This window comes from Pteropus alecto, unplaced genomic scaffold (assembly GCF_000325575.1).
Source record: "Pteropus alecto unplaced genomic scaffold, ASM32557v1 scaffold25, whole genome shotgun sequence".
In the NCBI taxonomy this organism is placed as follows: domain Eukaryota; kingdom Metazoa; phylum Chordata; class Mammalia; order Chiroptera; family Pteropodidae; genus Pteropus; species Pteropus alecto.
This window is the reverse complement of record NW_006441955.1, coordinates 3661075-3681502: the sequence shown is the minus strand read 5'-3', so window position 1 is coordinate 3681502 and position 20428 is coordinate 3661075. Positions and strand designations below refer to the sequence as shown.

The window sequence follows — 20428 nt, the reverse complement described above, 5'->3', positions numbered from 1 at the left end:
TAAAAGGTGATGGCCTCTTATGATTGAGAGTAAGACAATCTGTATATAGACGATGGCTAAACTGTTTATAATACATTCTTTACTCTCTTTAAAATAGATGATTATCTTTTAAAAAATGTTCTTTGAGGTCATTTTAAATCACCAGTTTCCAAGCCTTTTTACTCTGCTGTCGGTACTTTCCACACTACTACCAAGTACTATAGTCATAACTGCCCGATAATATATGCATCGTACCAGAATCAAGAATTTGTGTAAAAATATTTTTTCCTCAACATTAATGTAATAAACAAAAACAAAAGAACAGCATTGTAAATTTTTTAATCAAATTTTATTTTTCTCGTGCACTAGACCTTTCTTGTTACTCCATTGGTATTATCCTTGGTCTTCTAAATACTCTGTGCTTTGAGTATTCTAGGTATCTTGATTGTGAGAATCACAGAATTAAAAGAATCATTGCCTTCTCAAGATACACAAAGTTTGAGCTTAATACCAGGACTTTGCCTCTTTGTGCTCTGTTGCCAGATCCTTTCTTGTTCTGTGGCTTCTGTACTCCTGTGTGGTTATGTGCAAAGGATCACTCCCAGTAGCTAGTTATCCTACTATTTTAGAATGTACAAATTCAAATAAACATGACTGCCAGAGGTACTTGATTCAGCATTTATATAGATTATAAAACATGAGTTATCTAATGAAACAAATTCTAAAAATAAGTAATATCTTTTTTCTTAAAAAAAGTAATATGCCCCATCATGTCTTTAGCTTTTCTTCTTGCTTGAAATTGAAAAGATCTCCAGAGATTCATTTATTTTATCTGCTTGATCAGCATTATTAATTTTTATATTCATGATTGTTTCTGAAGAAATTTTACTTATCATATTACTCATGCCATTTAAATCAGTAGCACATTTCTTCCAAAATACTGACAGTAAAACACTCAGAGAAATAAAAAACATTTTAGTTCAGTCATATAAAACCACCTATGGAAATTGGTTGCTTTGACACTTTTCCAGTAATTACCTGTCAGTCTACATAGATACTCAAAGAGGTTTTCGTGCCCAATAATCTTAATGATCTTATCTGCTAAACAAACCACCAGAAATTGAAAGAGGAAATATCTGTTAGTCTGAGATTGGAGTGTAAGGTAGAGGTCTGGAACTGAACCCGCAGTATCTCTGAGGTGTGCTTGTGATATGCTTAACTGATGTTACTACACTCTCTACCTGAATACTGCTAAGGACAGAAATGAAAGCTTAAAAAAACAGTATGCTTTTGAGCTGCTGGAAAAGCTGGAAAAGGTTTTTGGTATAGTGCTTCTTCCTGTGGAGAGCTTCTGCAACTTTCTCCCTTTGGTTCTAGTTTTCACCTTGAAATTACCTGGAATAAGCCTAACTTCTCTTGTGCATTATAGTCCTGTATCACTTTAACTACTGCTATCTCATTTGTCCTAGTTTTCTTCCCTTTTCTTACCAAGTATATTTCTTTCTTTCCATTGTTCCCATTCTAAAGGTGCCCAGAATCGAGCATAGTGCTCCAAGAAAGGTTCTTCTGGTACTAGGCTCAGTTCTGTCCTCTAATTTTATTATTGCTTCCTATTGAACTCAGGTAGGCAACTAAGACATCCTACCAGTTTTCAGGTATGGTGCTGCCCAGAATGAACTGTGTTCTGAGTTATTAAACCAGATTTCTTTCTGTCTCTACCAATGCATTTGATTGACAAGATCTTTTGAAGTTCAGATTCTTTTAACTCTCCCAAATTTCATCACTCATAAATGATACCTTAACTCCTTATCATCTCTACTCCTGTATCATTCTTGATAATCCTCTCAGTTCCTAGACATGTCCAACTCCAGAAAAATTTTCTTCTTCTCCTTATTTACCACACTTAGATGTGGTCATCAGTAGGAAATATGACACTTCATAAATTTTGATTTCAAACATCTGGCTCTGACCAGTACTTCCCATCTTACTTACTTGGTCAAGTATCACCAGGGCTAAACTTTTTGCTCTCATCGTGCCATCCAGTCTGTTGACTCCCCCACTACTTTACTTCATTCACCTTTCCTGTCTCCAGTCTTCATTTCTCTCCTTGTCCTATTTAGGTTTCAAGGTCCATCATTATCACTTCCTATAATAGATTAAACTCCCTCACCTCTGTTTTCCTCCGTTGCACTCACTTTGTTGAACCCAACTATTCCCTTTCACTTGTAGTTGAACACTGCTGGAGAAAATCACATTGAGTTTTAAAAAATAAACTTCAAATGAATACACAATAATACTGGGTAAGCCTACATGTGATTCTCCAGTTAGTTTTCGTTCCTTAGGTGAGATGTCTGTTTCATACTACTCTTCATTCATGAAACACTTCACGTCCCTCTCTACTCCCCTCCCCAGCTGCCTTCACTAGCTGATTGAGGAAACAGAAGTCATCAGACAGAAATGACCTTAATTTTCTGTTCTTCAGGTCTCAATTCAAATGTCTCCTCTTCCAAAAGTCATGATGAACCTTTCTAGAGAAAGCTTCTCCGCCATAATTCTCTTTTATAGTACTCTCCTAGAACTTTTCACAGTAAGCCATTACTTTTACTTATTTAAAAAGTTTTCTAATTCTTTCACTAGAATATAAGCTTCATAAGGGCAAGAATTGCATTGATCTTTTTTACTTATATTTTTTACTATAATACTCAGTAATTATTCATCGAGTGTTATAAGAATGCAGACAGCATACTGGTTAAGAGTATGAATAAGCTTTAGTTTTAGTCAGACTAGGATTGGAATTCTAGCTATGCCACTAGGCCACCTTAGTGACATTGGGCAAGTTGCTTAAACCCTTTAAGTTGCAGTTTCTGTATTGGAAAAGGGAAATAAAAACCACATTCCTCAGAGTTGTTTTTAGAATTAACTGGGATAATTGATTTTTCAAAAGTTGGGCACTGAGTGAGTGAATGCTCAATGTATTTGTGTGTGTGTGTGTGTGTGTGTGTGTGTGTGTGTGTGTGTATTTGATTTCTTTATCACAGACATTTGTGAAAATGTTGACAGGACAAAGCTAAATGTTAACTGTTTGAGACTGCTCTCAGTTTGGTAGCACTCTACAGGTTCAATTTCCTGGTGACAAAGAGTTTATTTGACTTAACCTATATTTCTGAATCTTATCTTGAAGGAGACTTTGAGACACCTTATCATACACCTTACTGAATTCTTGATAGTTGAAGCTTATGGAATGCTCATGAGTTCTCAGCCTCGTAACCTTGTGGTTCTTTGGGCTTGTTGTGTTCTTCATAACTTGTGCTGCCTCCTAGTCAAAACTACTGTGTTCTTTCTAAGTTTTCATACAGCATTTGTCTAAGTGACCTCTCTAGATTTTGTAAGAGACTGAGGTCAAGTTTACTGGCCTGTACTTTTTGAAAATCAAGGTTTATATTTGTCTTTAATGATGCAGATTTCTCAGATGATAGTAATTTCTATCATTCATTCTAGCTTCTTACTGTGCCATTTATTCTACTGCCTATCCATTTCTTTATCCAATAAAGTATTCATTAAGCATTATGTATATACTGACTTGAATTGGAAAAACATTCTTGCTCCCCTTATTTTCTTTCCTATATATATATTTTTGTCTATTTTTTCCATTTAGCATTTATTATTGTCCTTAAAAGTAGATATAATAGCTACCTAAGAATACATACCATAATAAACAGGAATATAAAAAAATAAAATCAGAGGAAAACCAATTAAAAGTGTCAAATAATGAGTATTTATAAACACCTGGGTTGACTTAACTTTTGTACACAAACACTGAATTCAGCTCTGTAATTCTGTCAGCTGAGGAGAAAAAGGGAAATGTGATAGGCATATACTCATTTATGCATTTATTCATCCAATATATATTTATTGAAATTCTATTATGTGCCAGGTACTATACCCTAGAGTTTATAGTTTATCATTTATAGGTCTCATTGTCTCATAAAAGGAAGTCGTTCATCTCAAGATTTCCTGGCAGTGAATTCAAAGGAGAATTTTATTTCATGATTTTCTATGTGAGATTCATTAAGTAACATAATAGACAATTATTTTCTACTGTTGTTTTACATCAGACAGATTATTTTAAACAGATTATTTCTTATATCAATCCCCTATAAAAGCAGAGAGCTTTGTATTAAATCCTTTTTTCAGTAACAGTATTCTTTAGGAAGCTTAGATGATATGTCCTTAAATATTTCTTTTTGATGATCTAACTCATAACAGGTATACAGCTTAGAGGAAAAGCCTGCATAGTCAGTGTGTTCATTCAACTCTGTCAAACATCAGCTGTCTCAAGTGAGCCTTTGTTGAGTGCTGGGTTGTAATCGATTCTTGCTGGAAAGCTTTGATGAGTGACTGAAGTGCTAATGTTCTGTGCTGTTGGTCATTTATCTTTTAAAGACGTTCGTCTTATGTATGAGATTTCTACTAATGCTCTCCCACATTTTTATATCAATTAGAATGATAGTTCTTTTCGAATACATAAGGAAATGCCAAGGTTCCAAGAAAAACCAACTAACTCTGAAATCAATGATGCTGAAAATTTTTTATTAATAATAAAATCACAAAGTTTCCAAATTTTGCAGCTGGAAAAAATCAGAGAACATGACAACATGAAAAAATATCTATCTTTATTTCAAGTCTCTATCCTAGAATGGGGCATGATTTTATCTTATGATGATATTGATACATACTGTAGAAGTTATACAATAATATACAGTGCCAAGCACGGTGCTAAGCATAACTCCTTATTTAAAGATACGAATCTGAGGTTGCTGTTATAACTTATTTTAGTAACCATTTTGCCATATCCTTAAAGTTTCGAGGGGGAGAGGGGTAAAAGGAAAAACCAACTTTGACTCTGAAACACATAAAAGGGAGGAAGAAAACTAATATTTATTAATCCACAGACCAGTTCTAAAAGTAAGTATCATTATCTTCATCTTATAGATGAGAAAACTAAGAAACAACTAGTTTCCCAAAGAAACAACCAGTAAGTGACAAAATCAGATTTGTTTTGACTCCACAAAATCTTTGCTCTTCCCACAAAATTATGCTACTTGCAATAATTTCTACTTGGTGGATATTTGAATTATGTCCTATATTCTGCTGTTATAAGCCCACAGTGATTCACTGTGCACATAGGTGATTTCCACATGGAAATATATCTATACACTAAATTTCCAGATGTAGGAGTGCTAGTTTAAAAATATATGTGCATCTTTAATTTTAATAGATATTGACAAATTGCTCTCAAGGGAGTTGGTACCAATTTCACTCCTACTAGCAGTATATGTAGTGCCTGTTTCCCTGTAACCTTGCCAAAGCAAGGTATTACCAAGTTTTTTTGTTTGTTTTTTGTTTTATCTGTACTAACATGACAGATAATAAATGGTTTCTTAATGTAGCTTTATTAGGAGTTAACTCATTCTGAGTTACTTTCAGTATCTTTTCACATGTTTCTGAGCTATTACTGTTTCCATTTCTGGAAGCCGTCTTTATATATTTTTTGCTGATCTTTTCCTTATTGTTTTGTAAGAGTTCTTTATATGTTAGGGAAATTAGCCCCTTTTCTATGGTTTGAAATTCAGAATTTTCCCCCGTTCATCATTAATCTTTTGGCCTTGTTATGGTGTTTATTACCATGTAGAAATAGTCAAAATTACTAATTTTTACTTGTATGCTTTATGCTGCTCTGCTATACTGACCTTGTTACCTTTTAAATATGCTAGATACTTTCCAACTGTAAGGGCTTTGTATTTGCTGTTCTCACTGCCTGGAATTCTCTTCCTATAGTTGTGTGTTTCCCTTTTTCCTTCACCACTTTGAGTCCTTGATCAAATATCAACTTTTCAGTGAGACTTTCCCTGATTACTTATTTTATATTGCAACCTCCCCTTCCCTGCTATGTTTTTTTCCTCCATCTTCTGGAGCTCACAGACTTTAGAGATATTTATTTGTCTCACATCTGATTGCAGCTCATCTATACAAGTGAAGCAGGTGAGAATTAACATCTTCAACATGCTAACCACCTCAGGTCTAGTGAAGCTGCCATTGCCCAAAACATTTTGACGATAACTTCTTTAAAAACTCCTTCAGAGACAACATAAAGCCTCAGGAAAACAGATGTGTCCTGAAAGCAGGGTTTCTCGAAGTGTGGTCTATTAACCACTTGCATCAGAATCACCTGGGGTGGGGTTGGCAGCTTATTAAAAAGGCTGTTTCCTGGGCCTTACCCCAGATTTATTGAATCAGAATCTGAAGGAATGGGGCTGAGGGACTTGCCTTTAAAAAAAAAAAAAAATGTAGGTGATTCCTAGTCCATGAAATTTTCAAGATCACTGCATGAATAGTCAGTGTCCCCCATGTACTTTGTTTACCTAACTCAATTTGAACCAAAGATTTAGGACTGTTTCCAGAAATCAAAGCCACCGTCAAAGGACGAAGGGGTATGTGCCAGGAGTGCTGAAGATCATTCCTAATGGGAACTCCAGAAGTGAGCTGGACAGTGGGATGGGTATGCAGACTGGTGGAAATGATGTTGTAGGAGACAAAATTCTCTGGGGCCTGGTTTGGATTATGCCTGACAGTACTAAAGTTCGATAAGTCTCACTTTACACATTAAAGGGCCTTAACTTTAATTTCCCTGTTAAAGGGGAAAGGATAAGAATGAATTGTCAGTTGGCAAATAGGTAAATGATCTCTAAGGTCTTTTATCTCATCTTCTGGTTTTCCTACCCAGGGACATAAATATGACTGAACAAACTCTGGACATGTGGATGAATATATGTAAGAAATAAGGCTTATTACAATAGCAAAAAAATACTAGTTTGGTCTGTTTCAAAGGGAAGAGCCTCCTTAAAACAAAGTGGCTACAAAAGGAGTAATAAAAAGTTAGCAGCTGCCCCTAAGAAAGGATATACAAAAAACTTGCCTCAGAGTATTGGGTAATACTGAGAAGTCCTGTAGCACAGTTGAACATGAGTTTCTTCTGCTCAGTAAACTCTTACACAGCTGCAACATCTGTAATTGTATTTTCTTATTTTCCAAATATCAATACCTGCCTTTTCATTCTCTAAATGAAAATAAAACCAATGACTGTTTTGTTTAGTCATCAGTTCTTTGATGCTAAATCTTACTATGCAAAAAATCTTTCAGTGTTGGCCCATAAGTATAAGCTATCATTTTAATCCTGAAAGTAATTATGATAAAATGTTAAATGTCATCGTACAATTAATAATAATAAAATAGCTACCAATTTTAAGGGCCTGCCATATTCTAAACACAATTCCGAGTGCTTTCTGTATCATACAAGAATATAAGTGTTTTAAAGATAAGTATTATTCCCACTTTACATCTGAGGCTCCTTTAAATTTATAGAAGTTACACTGAAACGTAATAATAAGGAAGTCTCACACAGTTTTGTGGCATCCATTTTTTATCAAACATGCCTTCTTTTACATTATCTAGAGTAAGAAGTAGTAAATGTTTGTGGAATTCCATCGCCTTCCCACTTAATTGCTATGTTTCTTTTGGTATATATATTTTATATTGAAGTACAACTTATGTAAAAGTCAGTGACTTATGCAATTATGACTTTGATTGAAGAAACTAAACTATATCCTATTTCGAATTAAAATGAGATTACTTTTTCTCGTATCTGATTTATTAGTAATCCTGATTTCCATTAGCAAGTTAGAAAAGATTTATGCTCCAGAGACTGAAAATTTTTTTAGTATATGTACTGCCAAAGTGAACACGAGACTGAAAATTTTACTAATGATTAATATATGCTAGCCATCAGATGTTCTGTTTATTTTTCTTCCCGAACTTGAGATTTAAAGATAAAATTTTATCTTAGATTTCTAATTCTAATAGCAAGAACTGGTGAATATGAGCTACTAATTATATTTGTTTCTTTACCAAGGCCAAAGTTTGAGACTTCTCACTTCCCAACTCCTCCATTCCCCCAGGAACAAATGTGTTGCTTTATTATACCAGATTTGTGATTAACCATTTTCTTCAATTCATTTTCTCAACCCTTCTCCTCTCCCTCCTTTTACCCTTAGTGATGGCATTTGTTCTTTGTCTCTTCAAATTTGTCACTTTAGCTTTTGGTTTTGGGGATTGATTAAGCAACTCATTATTCCACCTCCTCAAATAGGTCTATGATAAGTAGGTTGTTTGATTTATTAAAATATTTTATAATTAAAAAACAAAGCCATTTCTCCTTGCCACAGAACAGTTGTCATTGCTTCCCACTTGGGTTTGAGATTATGGGAATCCAGTTGCTTCAGAAACCATTTATCCCTTTATGACATCTCACCCCGATGAACACCATATGCAGTTAGGTTGACAACTTTGGTGCTGCCACTAGATGCACACTTAGCTCTTTAAAAGGAAGAAAACACCACAATTAAGAGAAATACATTTTTTTTCTCTCTTAAAACAATTTATTTTTTCTGTGTCTATTTTTATGCTAATGTTTCTAACTGGATTTTTGCTACTGGTAATGTGCTGTGAATGCTAACTTTCTGCTGCAAATGCTCTTTAGAGGAAGAAGCAGAGCATTCTAGCCATAAGAAAGATATGATATCTGTTTATAAGGTTCTTATAAATTGTAATGTAAGGAATTGACAAGTAAGAATTTGGGGTTGTCCATTGGCCCTGCAGGCTCTCGACGATTGCAGTTTGAAAATCTCAAAGTAAACATGATTCAGATCTTAGGAAGATTATTCAGATTAATTAAAATTTTAACATAGTCTCTCTTTGATTAGAACATATTGTTAGTTAAGGCCACTAGAAAGCATCAACTGGCTGCGTGATCCCTGTATGTTTTTCAACTGCCTCCAGAATTTAAAATGATTTGTCAATACCTGTTAGAAAACTAATCACTTTGTGTGGTTTTTTTTATGGTTAATTGAATGGCTAATGTGTCTTTGAAGGCTGCACCTCTCTTACAGTTTTGTGTAGTTTTGAAATTCGTGTTATATATTATTTTAAACCTAATCATATAACTAGATTTTCATAATTATTTTTCCTTCTAGCTCATTTTCACAAAAGAGAATTTGGGAAGGACAAAATTTCCAGACAAAACTGTCTTGAATTCTTGAAACCACCTAGCCAGCTCACCTGCCCGCTCGCCTTCTTCTTCCTTCCTGGCTTCTATCCTTCCTTCCTTTTTGGGAATATCTTACTTAGCTAGTATTTAACATCACTAATGAGGCTAGTTCTGTGCTGGGCATCTTCCATGTGATATCTACTTATTCCATTGGTGCGAAAGCAACATGGACTTATTTTCGCCCTTTTGTAGGAAATGGCATTCCAGATGGTTTTTTGACATCTTTAATATCAGATGTTGCCAATGATCAGATCAGGGTCAAGACTGACTTCAGATATTTTAGTAAGAAGTGGAAAGAAAAACGAGATCTTAACTTTCTAGTCTCCTAAACTATACATCTCCATTGATAAACTAAAGCTATATGGGTGTGAAATTTGGTATGGAGGCTTAGGCTGCTTGAACACCTTTTATCCCATAATAGTTGTGGAATGTGAAGATCTGAATTTTCATAGTGGCACTGATATTTCCTGGCCGACAATGGGTTTCTTAAGGCCTTGTCATTTCAGATTGGCATGAGGTCTGGCTATTGCTGCTCTAAATGTGTGTAGGAGCCTGCCTCCAATGAACTTAATTGCAGTGGTGCTAACTTGTCTTGACACCCTTGCCGACAGTTCTAGTGTCCCTTAACAAGGTTTTCTTTATATAGTCACAGCACAGGTTTTTTGGAGGATTCACCTAAATTTCTGGGATGGATTTCTATAGACAAGAAATATATTGGCTTTAAAAATTAAGAAGTGTGATTCTGTTTTGAATTTGGATATCAAATGAATCCGAGCACATGACATTTTAATGCTGTTCGTCTTTTTAAATAGATTTACTTTCTAATGCATGTGACGACAGGACTTTGCTCATCAGCTAGAACACACATTTCAGAGGAGTTGTTACCTAAAATATTACCATAAGGCATAAGAAAACACACGATTTAAGTTGCCTTTCATGGACATAATTAAGAATTAATAAGCCAGTACCAATGGCTAGTCCCCAGAATTTCCACTGTTTTGCCTTTTGTGACCTGTGTTATTAAAAGTCCATTATTTTTACAGACTTTATTAAATTGGATCTTATTAAAGCATTCTGTATTTGCATTTGGTCTTTCATAATTCATTATTATTATGACATTTACTTTTTACCATCAGATCTGAAAACATATCATAAGCTACCCTTTTCTCTTGAAAGAAATGCTAATTTCAAACACTCCTCTAATAGAAGAGAAAAGCTTTATCAGTTTTTTCATTTATTCCAGATCGTGTTAAGAATACTAATGCTAGACTTCGGTATGCTAATATCTCTGAGCTTTTTTGGTCAAAAGCTTAGAATTATTATTTTTATCCCATACTAAGTATGAAACTAGAAGACCCGCTACTGTTGGAGAAAACACAATTCTAAACTACAATTTTTGATTCTAACTTGTGAAAATGTTGCTAAATCCTGCTTGGATTAGGGTGATGCTAGTCAATTTCACTTTGTATCACACAATATTTGTCTATTTAAGAAATTCTTTTCTCTTAAAATTCATTTTGTTTGTTTTCTCATAGTACAAAGTAGTAAGCTTACAAAGTTTAAGGCTAAGAATACTATGCTATCAGCCCCAGACAGCATTTAGAGTGTGCTGCCCACTTTTCTATATGATAATCATTTCTGTATCATTTATGACATAGTTGAAAACTCAGTACAGCAAGACTTTACATATCGATACAAGACAAGCTGTCTAATTTTAACATAACTAATTTAACACTTACTGAATTTTTTGTTGTGATACTAGTAAATTTATTTAACTCTGAAATGAAACTTACTTTGGATTTTGTCTCATTCTAGATTTCTCACAATGTGCAATAGACACTTTGGCAGTGTTGTTGCACAAACCATTCGGACTCAAAAAACAGATCAGTTTCCACTTTTTCTGATTATTATGGGAAAGCGATCATCCAATGAAGTGTTAAATGTGATACAAGGTAAAGTACATGTCACAAGGGGAGTACAATGTCTCCTTTGTATGTGATAATCTTATAATATTTACCATCAAAGCTGATAGTAATTCTCTGTATTCGTGAATATCTTTGCATTTTAAAATATAGAACTTACTGAAGAAGAACTGATTCAAAAAGAATATGTGCTATGAAAAATGAAATAAGCTATGTGCAAATCCAACAGAAAGGTCTTAATAAAATTGCACAGCCCTTGGGATATAGGGTAATCATAAATGTTCAGAATTGCTAAATTCTCTAAACTAGCGGTTAAGTCATAATCGGTTCTCAAATATAACACTTCATATATACGTAGATAGATAGTTAGACAGACAGACTTCTTGCTATAATGTTGATTAGTTGAAAGAAATGCTTATTTTTAGTTACCTAGAAAAACCAATGACTGGATATTGCACATGAAATTTTTTACAGTGCCTGTTGTTTCCCCTTATTTGTGTGAATTTGTGTCTAGGATGCATCCCTAAGGCACGAAGCTATAGGATACCTGTGAATTTAAACTTTTCAAAAAAAATTCGTCTTTACATTCTTTACCAAAAACATAAGTGAATGATTTTTTTAAACCATTACTAATGTACCCCAAGGATTCATAAAAAATATTACCTTATTCATGGCAAAGCTTAAATTGAAAACAGTATATCTTTTTTATGCCATAGGGAAAAAGATGTTTCAAGTGCCCCAAGCTAAAGCTTGTGTGTAAGATGCTTAATTTCTGCCCCTATCTAGATCAAAAGTTTTATAGCAGATAACATAATGGGGGGAATGGGTGTAAATTTTAGTGCCTTTAAAATTCAAATAAAATAAAACCTCTAGTATTTTATGTTTATAACTAGAGCATTTGGTTTTATAAATAATGTTAAAGAAGACTTGCTTAGGGAACGAATTGCATAGGGTAAATAGAGAATGTGTGGTTGCTTGAGCCAATCTAGTAACTTTTTTTTTATGGCAGAACATTTTTATAACTGAAAATTACTGACAAACTATACCTGGTAGATATTTTCTCTAGCATGAACAAAGTGAGTCTGCCACTCCAAGAAAAAGAACTTACAGTATTTGTTGCCATTAGGTTGACAGCTTACTTTTCTGATGACATCAGTGGTGATGTTAAAAAAAAATGTGACTTTTTTTTTGACATCTGTGTGAGGTCAGATTTGCTTTATAAATTTCAGCTAAAACAATATATTATAATTGGTTTAATGCAGAAGTAGATATGAGAATCCAGTTGTGTTCTATTAAGCCAGACATTAAAGAAATTTGCAAAAAAAAAATGTTAAAACAATGCCATTCTTCTCACTAAACTTTTTCTTTTGTAACATAGTCTTTTTTTTATAAAAATGTGGTATTTATATTAACATAATGGTTTTATTGTTACTTTAAAAATTGATATGTATTTTAAATATTTCAGCTTTAATTTCTAACATAGTAAATGTTGATAATTATAACCCACATGAAAATTCCTTAGGGATCTCAACAGTTAATAAAGGAGTTCTAAAATCAAAAGTTTGAAAACCACTACAGATGTCATGATATGACACCAACATAAGAAGGCTCTAAAGAATAAATTTGCCCTGAATTGCATTAACTTGTAACTTTTTTCATCTTAGATCATTAAGGGCTTAGGTATAAAGTACCTGCAAGTCCATTTTGGCAGTGAATCCTTACAGTTAGGGCTGAGGCATAGTTGATAAGCAGTGGCTTAAGCCTAGAAATTAGTGGCCAGTCTATAGTCACCTCTACAACTATAGTGTTTTCCCACTGATGATTCCAGTGCCCTCCATAAAGTAGTCACGCCCTATAATTTGAGTCATAGTTACTACTACTGTTTACAAATAAGAAATGAAAACCCAAAGATTTACCCAGTAACAAAATCTATGTTGAAGGTGATCCTAAACTTTTTACCATTTGTCATACATATTAATAATAGCTATCAGTGATTGTGTGTGTACTATATATCAGGCACTTTCCATTATCTTTAATCCTTCTAAGAACCCTACAGAGGTAATGTGATCTTCATTTTGCAGATAAGGAAATTGATCCTTAGAGAGCTATATTCACTCACTCATTCACTTATCCATTCATTTACTAAGTGAATATTTATTAAGCTCTTATCATGTGCTAGACAGTTTCTAGGTACTAGATCATATAATTTGTAAGTAGTGGAACTAGGATTAGAACTATGACTACAAAACCAATTTTGTATTCTCTGCACCATGATATGACGCCAGCATAATATTTGTTCTCCAGCTTATTTATTGAGAAAATAATGCTGATGTGACCAAATTAGTAGCCTTTGCAACTGAATTTTTTTTTTTTTTTTTTTTTTTTTTTTTTTTTGCTAATGATCACAGATGCTCTCTAACCCTATGCTGCCAGTGGTCATAAGGAAAATTGGGGAAAGGACCATTGAAAGATTATGTTAGTCAAGCCATTTTCTGGAAGAACACCAGCAAGGATACTAGCTATTTGTTATCTAAGTTGTGGCCATTTTATTAACGGAACAAGAAGACCCCTTCTCAGGCTCTGAAGAAGGACAGACTCTTTTGCCCATAGGTTTGAAAGAATGAAAGAAGTGCTATATCTCTATGTATACTCATGAATTTCTCTCTTGTAGATGTACCCAAAGCAAATAACAGATCTTAACACATTCCGGAAATGGCGTACATGTGCTATACATTTGTTATGGATTTGGACAGGGAATAAAATAGCATTAAAGAAAATCAAACATTTAAAATACCTTCTTCATAATGATTATAGTATAGTCATTTGAAACAGCTAAAAGGGAAAAATATCACTTAGTCAAGAAAAAGAAATCAGTGTTTTTCAGAAATTGAATTACCATTTGTTTCACCAAAGAATTTTTAGTGATAAGAAATAATACTAAGTAAACAGTATATTGAGGTGGCAAACAGGACAGGCTTTGAGTCCGACTCATATGGTTTCAATTCCTGGCCCCACCACTTAACCAGCTTGACCTTGTTTGGGCAGGCTACTTAAGTTCTCTAAGTCTCATTTTCCTTCTTTTTAAAATAAAAATCATAATGACACCTTCATAGAATTGTCGTACAGATTAAATGAGATAACATATATCAAGTGTTTAGCCTAATCACTGGCATATAAACAAATGGTAGTTGTTACGAGTGTTATTGGGTAACTTGAAAGAACTTTCAATCCTCGTGACTTGGACATTCTTATTTATGGTGCTGAAAATCCCTCTTACTAAGAGACTGTTCCCTCAAATCTAAATATTCTAAAATTTCAACTGCCAGGATACTGCTTTACTTTTTCTTATTGAACATATGAAACTTTTCAATGAAAACATGAAAGAATTTTAACTAAATAACAGCATACTAGTCTGTATTATTTTAAACTGTGGTTATTTCTTACTGATTAATTCTAGAATGACTTTACATTTTATAATAACTAATAATATGAAGTCGTCCATCTCCATGTGTTGCTAGGTAACACAACAGTGGATGAGTTAATGATGAGGCTCATGGCTGCAATGGAGATCTTCACAGCCCAACAGCAGGAAGATATAAAGGATGAGGTAAGGTGAAAGGTTAAGTAGACCCTTAATAGGATTTTGATGAGATAATTTGTCAAATGGTGATGCTTGCCTATGTCATGATTGATAAGTAAAGATGATGAAGATGCATTTCCAGATTAACCAAGGACTTTTATGCCATTCAGTTTACCTTTCAGTCCATTCTTTTCATGACCCCACGACCCAACAATTTGTTTAACTTTATGGACATTTATACTTTGCTAAATTTGGCATAGTGGCAGAAGGTCAATTTGCAGGAAATGAATTCCAAAGCATGTTTACAAGAGAAACTATAGTCCAGGAAATCCTATCTACTATATGAGTTTTCACTCACTTTTAAGGTCTTTTTTTCTCTTTTTAAATATTGACATTGATTAGCAACAAACACATTTTACATTTGAACGTATTTTTGAAGCACTGTGAGAATTAGTAGATCTCCAGAATTCTGAATTTCTCAGTCTTCTGAACATATTCAGGTGGTATAGACAACATGAGCATGAAACCTTTAATAAAATATAATGACTACAATATTGGTAATGATAATGATATCAACACTTACTGAATATTTATAATGTGCTAGGCTCTGTGCTAAACATTTTACATTTATCATCTCATGTTATCCTCAAAACAACCCCATGAAGTTGCATGTGAATCAGACAGAGTTCTGGCAGGAAACAGATGGCACTTTCAAACTGGGTTATTTGAAAAAAAGTTTAATAAGGGAACTGTTTATAAAGGTAGGGGAAGGGTTTTTGGAAGTCAACAATGGATACTGCAGACTAGGGCTAAAGCGAGTCCTTACCACCCCTAGGCTTAATGTCCTAGCAGAGGGTGGTATATGAAGACCGCTTCTATAGAGGGATATATTTAGTCCTTGGTGACCTGGTTAGGAGAAAACCAGGGAATAGCTTTGCTTTCCTTCCACACTCCTGCTAGTACCAGCTATTGACCTAACCCAACTAGAAGCTGAAAGGCAAGAGAACCTCCCTGCACAAAAAGCGAGGTGGAGCATGGATACCGAGAGGCATATGGAAGATAATCTATTGCAGATTGGTACTATTATCTTCACTCTTTAGATGAGAAAACTGAGAATCAAAAGGGTTAAGTTAATTTAGCCAAGGTCATATAGCTAGTGGGACCTATAATAATCTCAAATAATCATTAATGCTTTTATCAGTCAAGAAATTTCTGGATTTGGAAAATAGCTCTAAGATAAAATACAAAACAAATATGAGCATTTGTTAATTTGAGATGCTAAGTTCACAAATATCTATAAAATTACTCTTTTTAATTTTGTTTGTTTTATAAAAAATATTTCCATAGAATAAATAAGGGAAAGTTTGATTTCTGAGCAATGATAAAAAGTTTCCAGGTATAATAAATGTTTTCAGTATAATAGCCTTTAGCTATTACAAATGAGAAACATGTAGATGATTTTAATATAACATTGTACTACTGTATTTTACTTTATTTACTTGTCTCTATCTTGCATTAGGCTATAAGTTTGTTAAGGGCAAGTGTTGTGTTGTATTTACATTTGTAACTCTATCCCCTGACAATATACCTAGAACAAAGTAGACACTGAATAATGTTTGTCAAATGATTGAATAAATGAATACTTGGAAAAATTAACATAAAATGCTGTTACTTAAAATAATACTCAATTACAATGTTATAAAACCTGATATATCCACATTAACAAATTTGAAAATTTGGAGTGCTATAACTAGTTCAGAGTTTTAATGCTCATTACATTTCTTTTATTGCTGTAAAAACATTATGTTTGTCATTTTTCTTAATAGTGTTTCATTTACTCTGAGGGAAAGTAATTGGATATATGGTGGAAAGATATTTATCTGTTACTCTGTAAGTTGACAGTGACATTTTGAAATAATGAAGTACTGTACTTAGTTAGGAATTTATAATAATAGGTGTGTTGCCATTCAAGATTACACTTATCCTAAAAGAGACATTGATTGACAATAATTCACTAAACACATTCTTCAACCACTTAAATCTTGAGTCTCATTAGTACTAGATTTACAGATTATGCTGTATAATATGAATATTTGCATGCATATTTCCAGTTCATTCTTTCATCTTAATTTGTGTTCCTCATAATTCACTGGTAAAGAAATTGACTTTAAGTCCTTTAATACTGAGCACAAAATTGAATGTGAGTGTTACAGGAAAAATCCAAGGCTCCATATAATTGAAATTTTTATTGAAATTTAACTGCAAGAGATAAGGCGTTCTCTTTGTTTTTAGAGTGCCTTCATGAAAGTTATCATTCAGATCATAAGTACAGTTCCTAAGAATAATTTTTCTAAGTTTAAAGATTTCTTTTGGACTATGCATAGATCATAATGATTTGGTATCTGCTGAATGTGACAAGAAATACTATTCCTTGTAATTGTGAAATTTGCCTTTACTTTTTAAAAAATTTTAAATAAGATTTTATCATAAGCTTGCTGTTAAAATCAAATTCATGAACAGGTTTGGAGGATGGCTTCCTAGACCTGAATATATTTAAACTTAACTTTGGTCCAGTTAAATCTATCACTTCAATGATTCTGTTATGCTAGTGCAACCAGAGATGCCCATACAATATAAAGCTTTTATTAAATAAAACCAAATTGAAACCATTTTCATACTCTTGAGTCATTCTTCAGTGACCCAAAATGGACTAAACTTCATATCACTAATTGCTCAATCTCTCACCAGGAAGTATATGTAATGTGAGCAGTGTTTTCACATAGCTTTATTCATAGATATTTTCATTAATGATATTAGTTTGGTTTTCTAAGTATTTACTGAGCATTTATCAAGTATATAGCACGGGAATAGATCTTGGGGACTGAGAGGTACTTTGCTCCAATGAGGGGCTATTGGCAAAGAAGGGATAAGGAGGAAGGCAATTTTCACTACATGACAATAGTCACAATCTATTTTTACTTTTAGCCTGATTCCAAATAATAGATGTTTTATAACATGTAAATGAATTCAATTTTTTAAAAATGTACTATTTTTTTAGCCATGAGTAATCTAAAACCTCTGATTATCAAGAACTTCTGGGTTGTAAGGCCAAGGACCAAAAATTATTTTTTTTTCCAGAAAATTTTAACTCAGTTGATGATTATCTTATAAGCTCTGAGTTAGTTGTAGAAAGATGAGGTAGAATTAGTAATAGTGACAAATTAATTATATTTCAAAGGACACCATCCAGAAAGTGAAAAGATAATTCCCAGATTAGGAGAAAATCTTTGCAAATCATATATCTGATAAGGGACTTATACCTAGAATACATACAGAACTCTTTCAACTCAATAACAAAAAGATGGATTATCCTCACTAAAAAGTAGGCAAAGGATCTGAGCAGACATTGCTCCAAGAATGATACACAAATGATCGATAAGCACATGAGAAGATATTCCACATTGTTAGTCATCAAACAAATGTAAATCAAAATACTACTTTATAGTAAATGCAATAGCTAAAACCAAAAAAGCTAGATAACAAGTTTTGGTGAGGATATGGAGAAAACTGAACACTTAGAGACTGCTGACAGGAATATAAGAGTGCACCTACAGTGGAAAACAGTCCAGTCGTCCTCGAATGATTAAACATAGTTACAATATGATCCAGCGATTTCTCTCCTAGTTATATACCTAACAGAAGTGAAAAGATATGTCCGTACAAAAATCTGTACGTGAATGTTTGTAGCAACATTATTTATAATAGCCGAAAGGTGGAAACAACCCAAATATCCATCCAGGGACAAATGTGTAAGCAAAATGTGGTATATACAAACAAAGGAATATTATTCAGCCATAAAAAGCAATGAAGTTCTGACATTCTATACTATCAGATAAATCTTGAAAACATTATGCTGTAAGCCAGTCATAAAAGACTCCATAGTATATAACTCCAACTAATACAAAAGTTTAGAATAGGGAAATCTTTAGAGACAGGAAGTAGAATTGTTGTTTAGGGTTTGGTGGGAAGGGTGAGTGGGTTGGAAGCTGGAAGGGTAACAGCTAATGGGTATGCGCTTTCCTTTGGAAGTGAATGTTTTAAAGTTGACTGTGGTGGTAGTTGTACATATCTATAAATATATCAGAAACCATTGAATCGTATCCTTTAAATATGTGAATTGTATGATATGTGAATTATATCTTAATATAGCTGTTTGTTTATTTTTTAAAAAAATCTAATTTCAGTAAGGTAGATCATGGCTATTTAAATGAAAAAGATTGTACCTGAGTATCAGTCCACACACTTCTTTACTAAAGTAAATAGCTGGTAATAATGTAGCCCTCAAATCTTGATATGGAATTGAAGAAAATAATGAAAATTGCTTATATCTTAGGCAGTTTCAGGTAGACATCTTTCCAGTAGACTTCCTAAAATAATGGAAGAGGAGTCTAAGATGTTTCTTCTCAGACAAGTATACTAGCTGTCTAAATCAGTGGTCTCAAGTAAATGTCATCTGGGAATTTGTTAAAAATGCAGTTTCTCAGGCCCCACCCCAGGCCTACTAAATCAGAATTATGAGGGCGGGACCCAGCGATCTGTATTTTAATAAACCTTCCCCGTTGATTCTGCTACACACTAAAATTTGAGATCCTCTGTTGTAAGGGAAAGGTGTGAACTTAAGTTTTTGTAATGAGGCATGAGATAAAAACTTTCTATGACACTGTAATTAAGGTTAAAATGCAAGGGCCTTGTTCTTGAGTATCCTAATCCTATTTTTAAAGCTAAAAATATCATAATTTAAAATTTTGAGATTAAATTATCAAGATTTTTAAGAAAAGATTAACCACAGTTAATTTTAATGGCTTTAATCATCAAGTTTGATTTATTTCCAAAAACTTGATAATTCATTCTTCAGTGAAAGAAATCAATGATATATAATAAAGAATACTTCACATCCCCAAAGGCTTCAGCAGAACACAAAGATACACATTTTAAAACAAGAGCAACCAAAGAATGAATTAGTAATCTGTTTACCACTATCTCCCAAGGTTATTAAACAGTCAAACTTTCATAACTTGAGTGTGATAAAATACTTTTTCTTCATTGACTAAAGTCTAACAGAGCTTAAAGTAGCCCTTTATTCCCTCCATAATTTGAATCCTTGTTTGATACGAATATTTTGATATAACTGAAAGAACCAACAAGCATTTGTATCTATTCTTAATAATTTCTCGTTGGAATTTCCTTATTAGAAATAAAGAAATGGCACATGAAAGCTACCCTGCAGCTGAACTAGAAGTCATTAAACTGAATATAAATACCCTTGGTGAAATATTGCAAACAGTATCAATTTCCTTCTAACTTATAAACTATTATTAGCATTAAACATTATGGATTACTTTTATTATCTAAAAATTACCTTAGAAATTTTTCTAAAATTGATGGTTTGCACATGGGCCAGTATCATGTGCTCAGTATTAAAGGAATCCAGTAAATTATGGGGAACAGAAATTCAAATGAAAGAATAAATTGAGAATATGCATACAGATATTGTGCATTCATATTATTATACAACAGAATCTGTAAATCTAGTATTAATGAGACTCGACTGATGAATTGATGAAGAAAAAGTATTTGACAAACTCCATCAGCCTTTCATAAAAAAACGCATAATAAACTAGGAATAGGAGGTAACTTCCTCAACATAATAGAGGCCATGTATGAGTAACCCACAGCTAACATATGTGTGTGTGTGTATAAATAACATATACATATATATAACAT

The 20428-nt window shown here is 33.3% G+C and overlaps 1 protein-coding gene across 2 annotated transcripts in view; it reads left to right on the top strand.

Annotated features, from left to right (window-relative positions):
- FAF1 (Fas associated factor 1) overlaps positions 1-20428 on the top strand; it is a 355099-nt gene that overhangs the window by 258657 nt on the left and 76014 nt on the right. For both annotated transcript variants that reach the window (XM_015595280.2, XM_006919177.3), the window contains exons 14-15: positions 10958-11094; positions 14583-14671. In XM_015595280.2, the coding sequence (XP_015450766.1) occupies positions 10958-11094; positions 14583-14671 (226 nt within the window). The remainder of the gene's footprint in view (positions 1-10957; positions 11095-14582; positions 14672-20428) is intronic.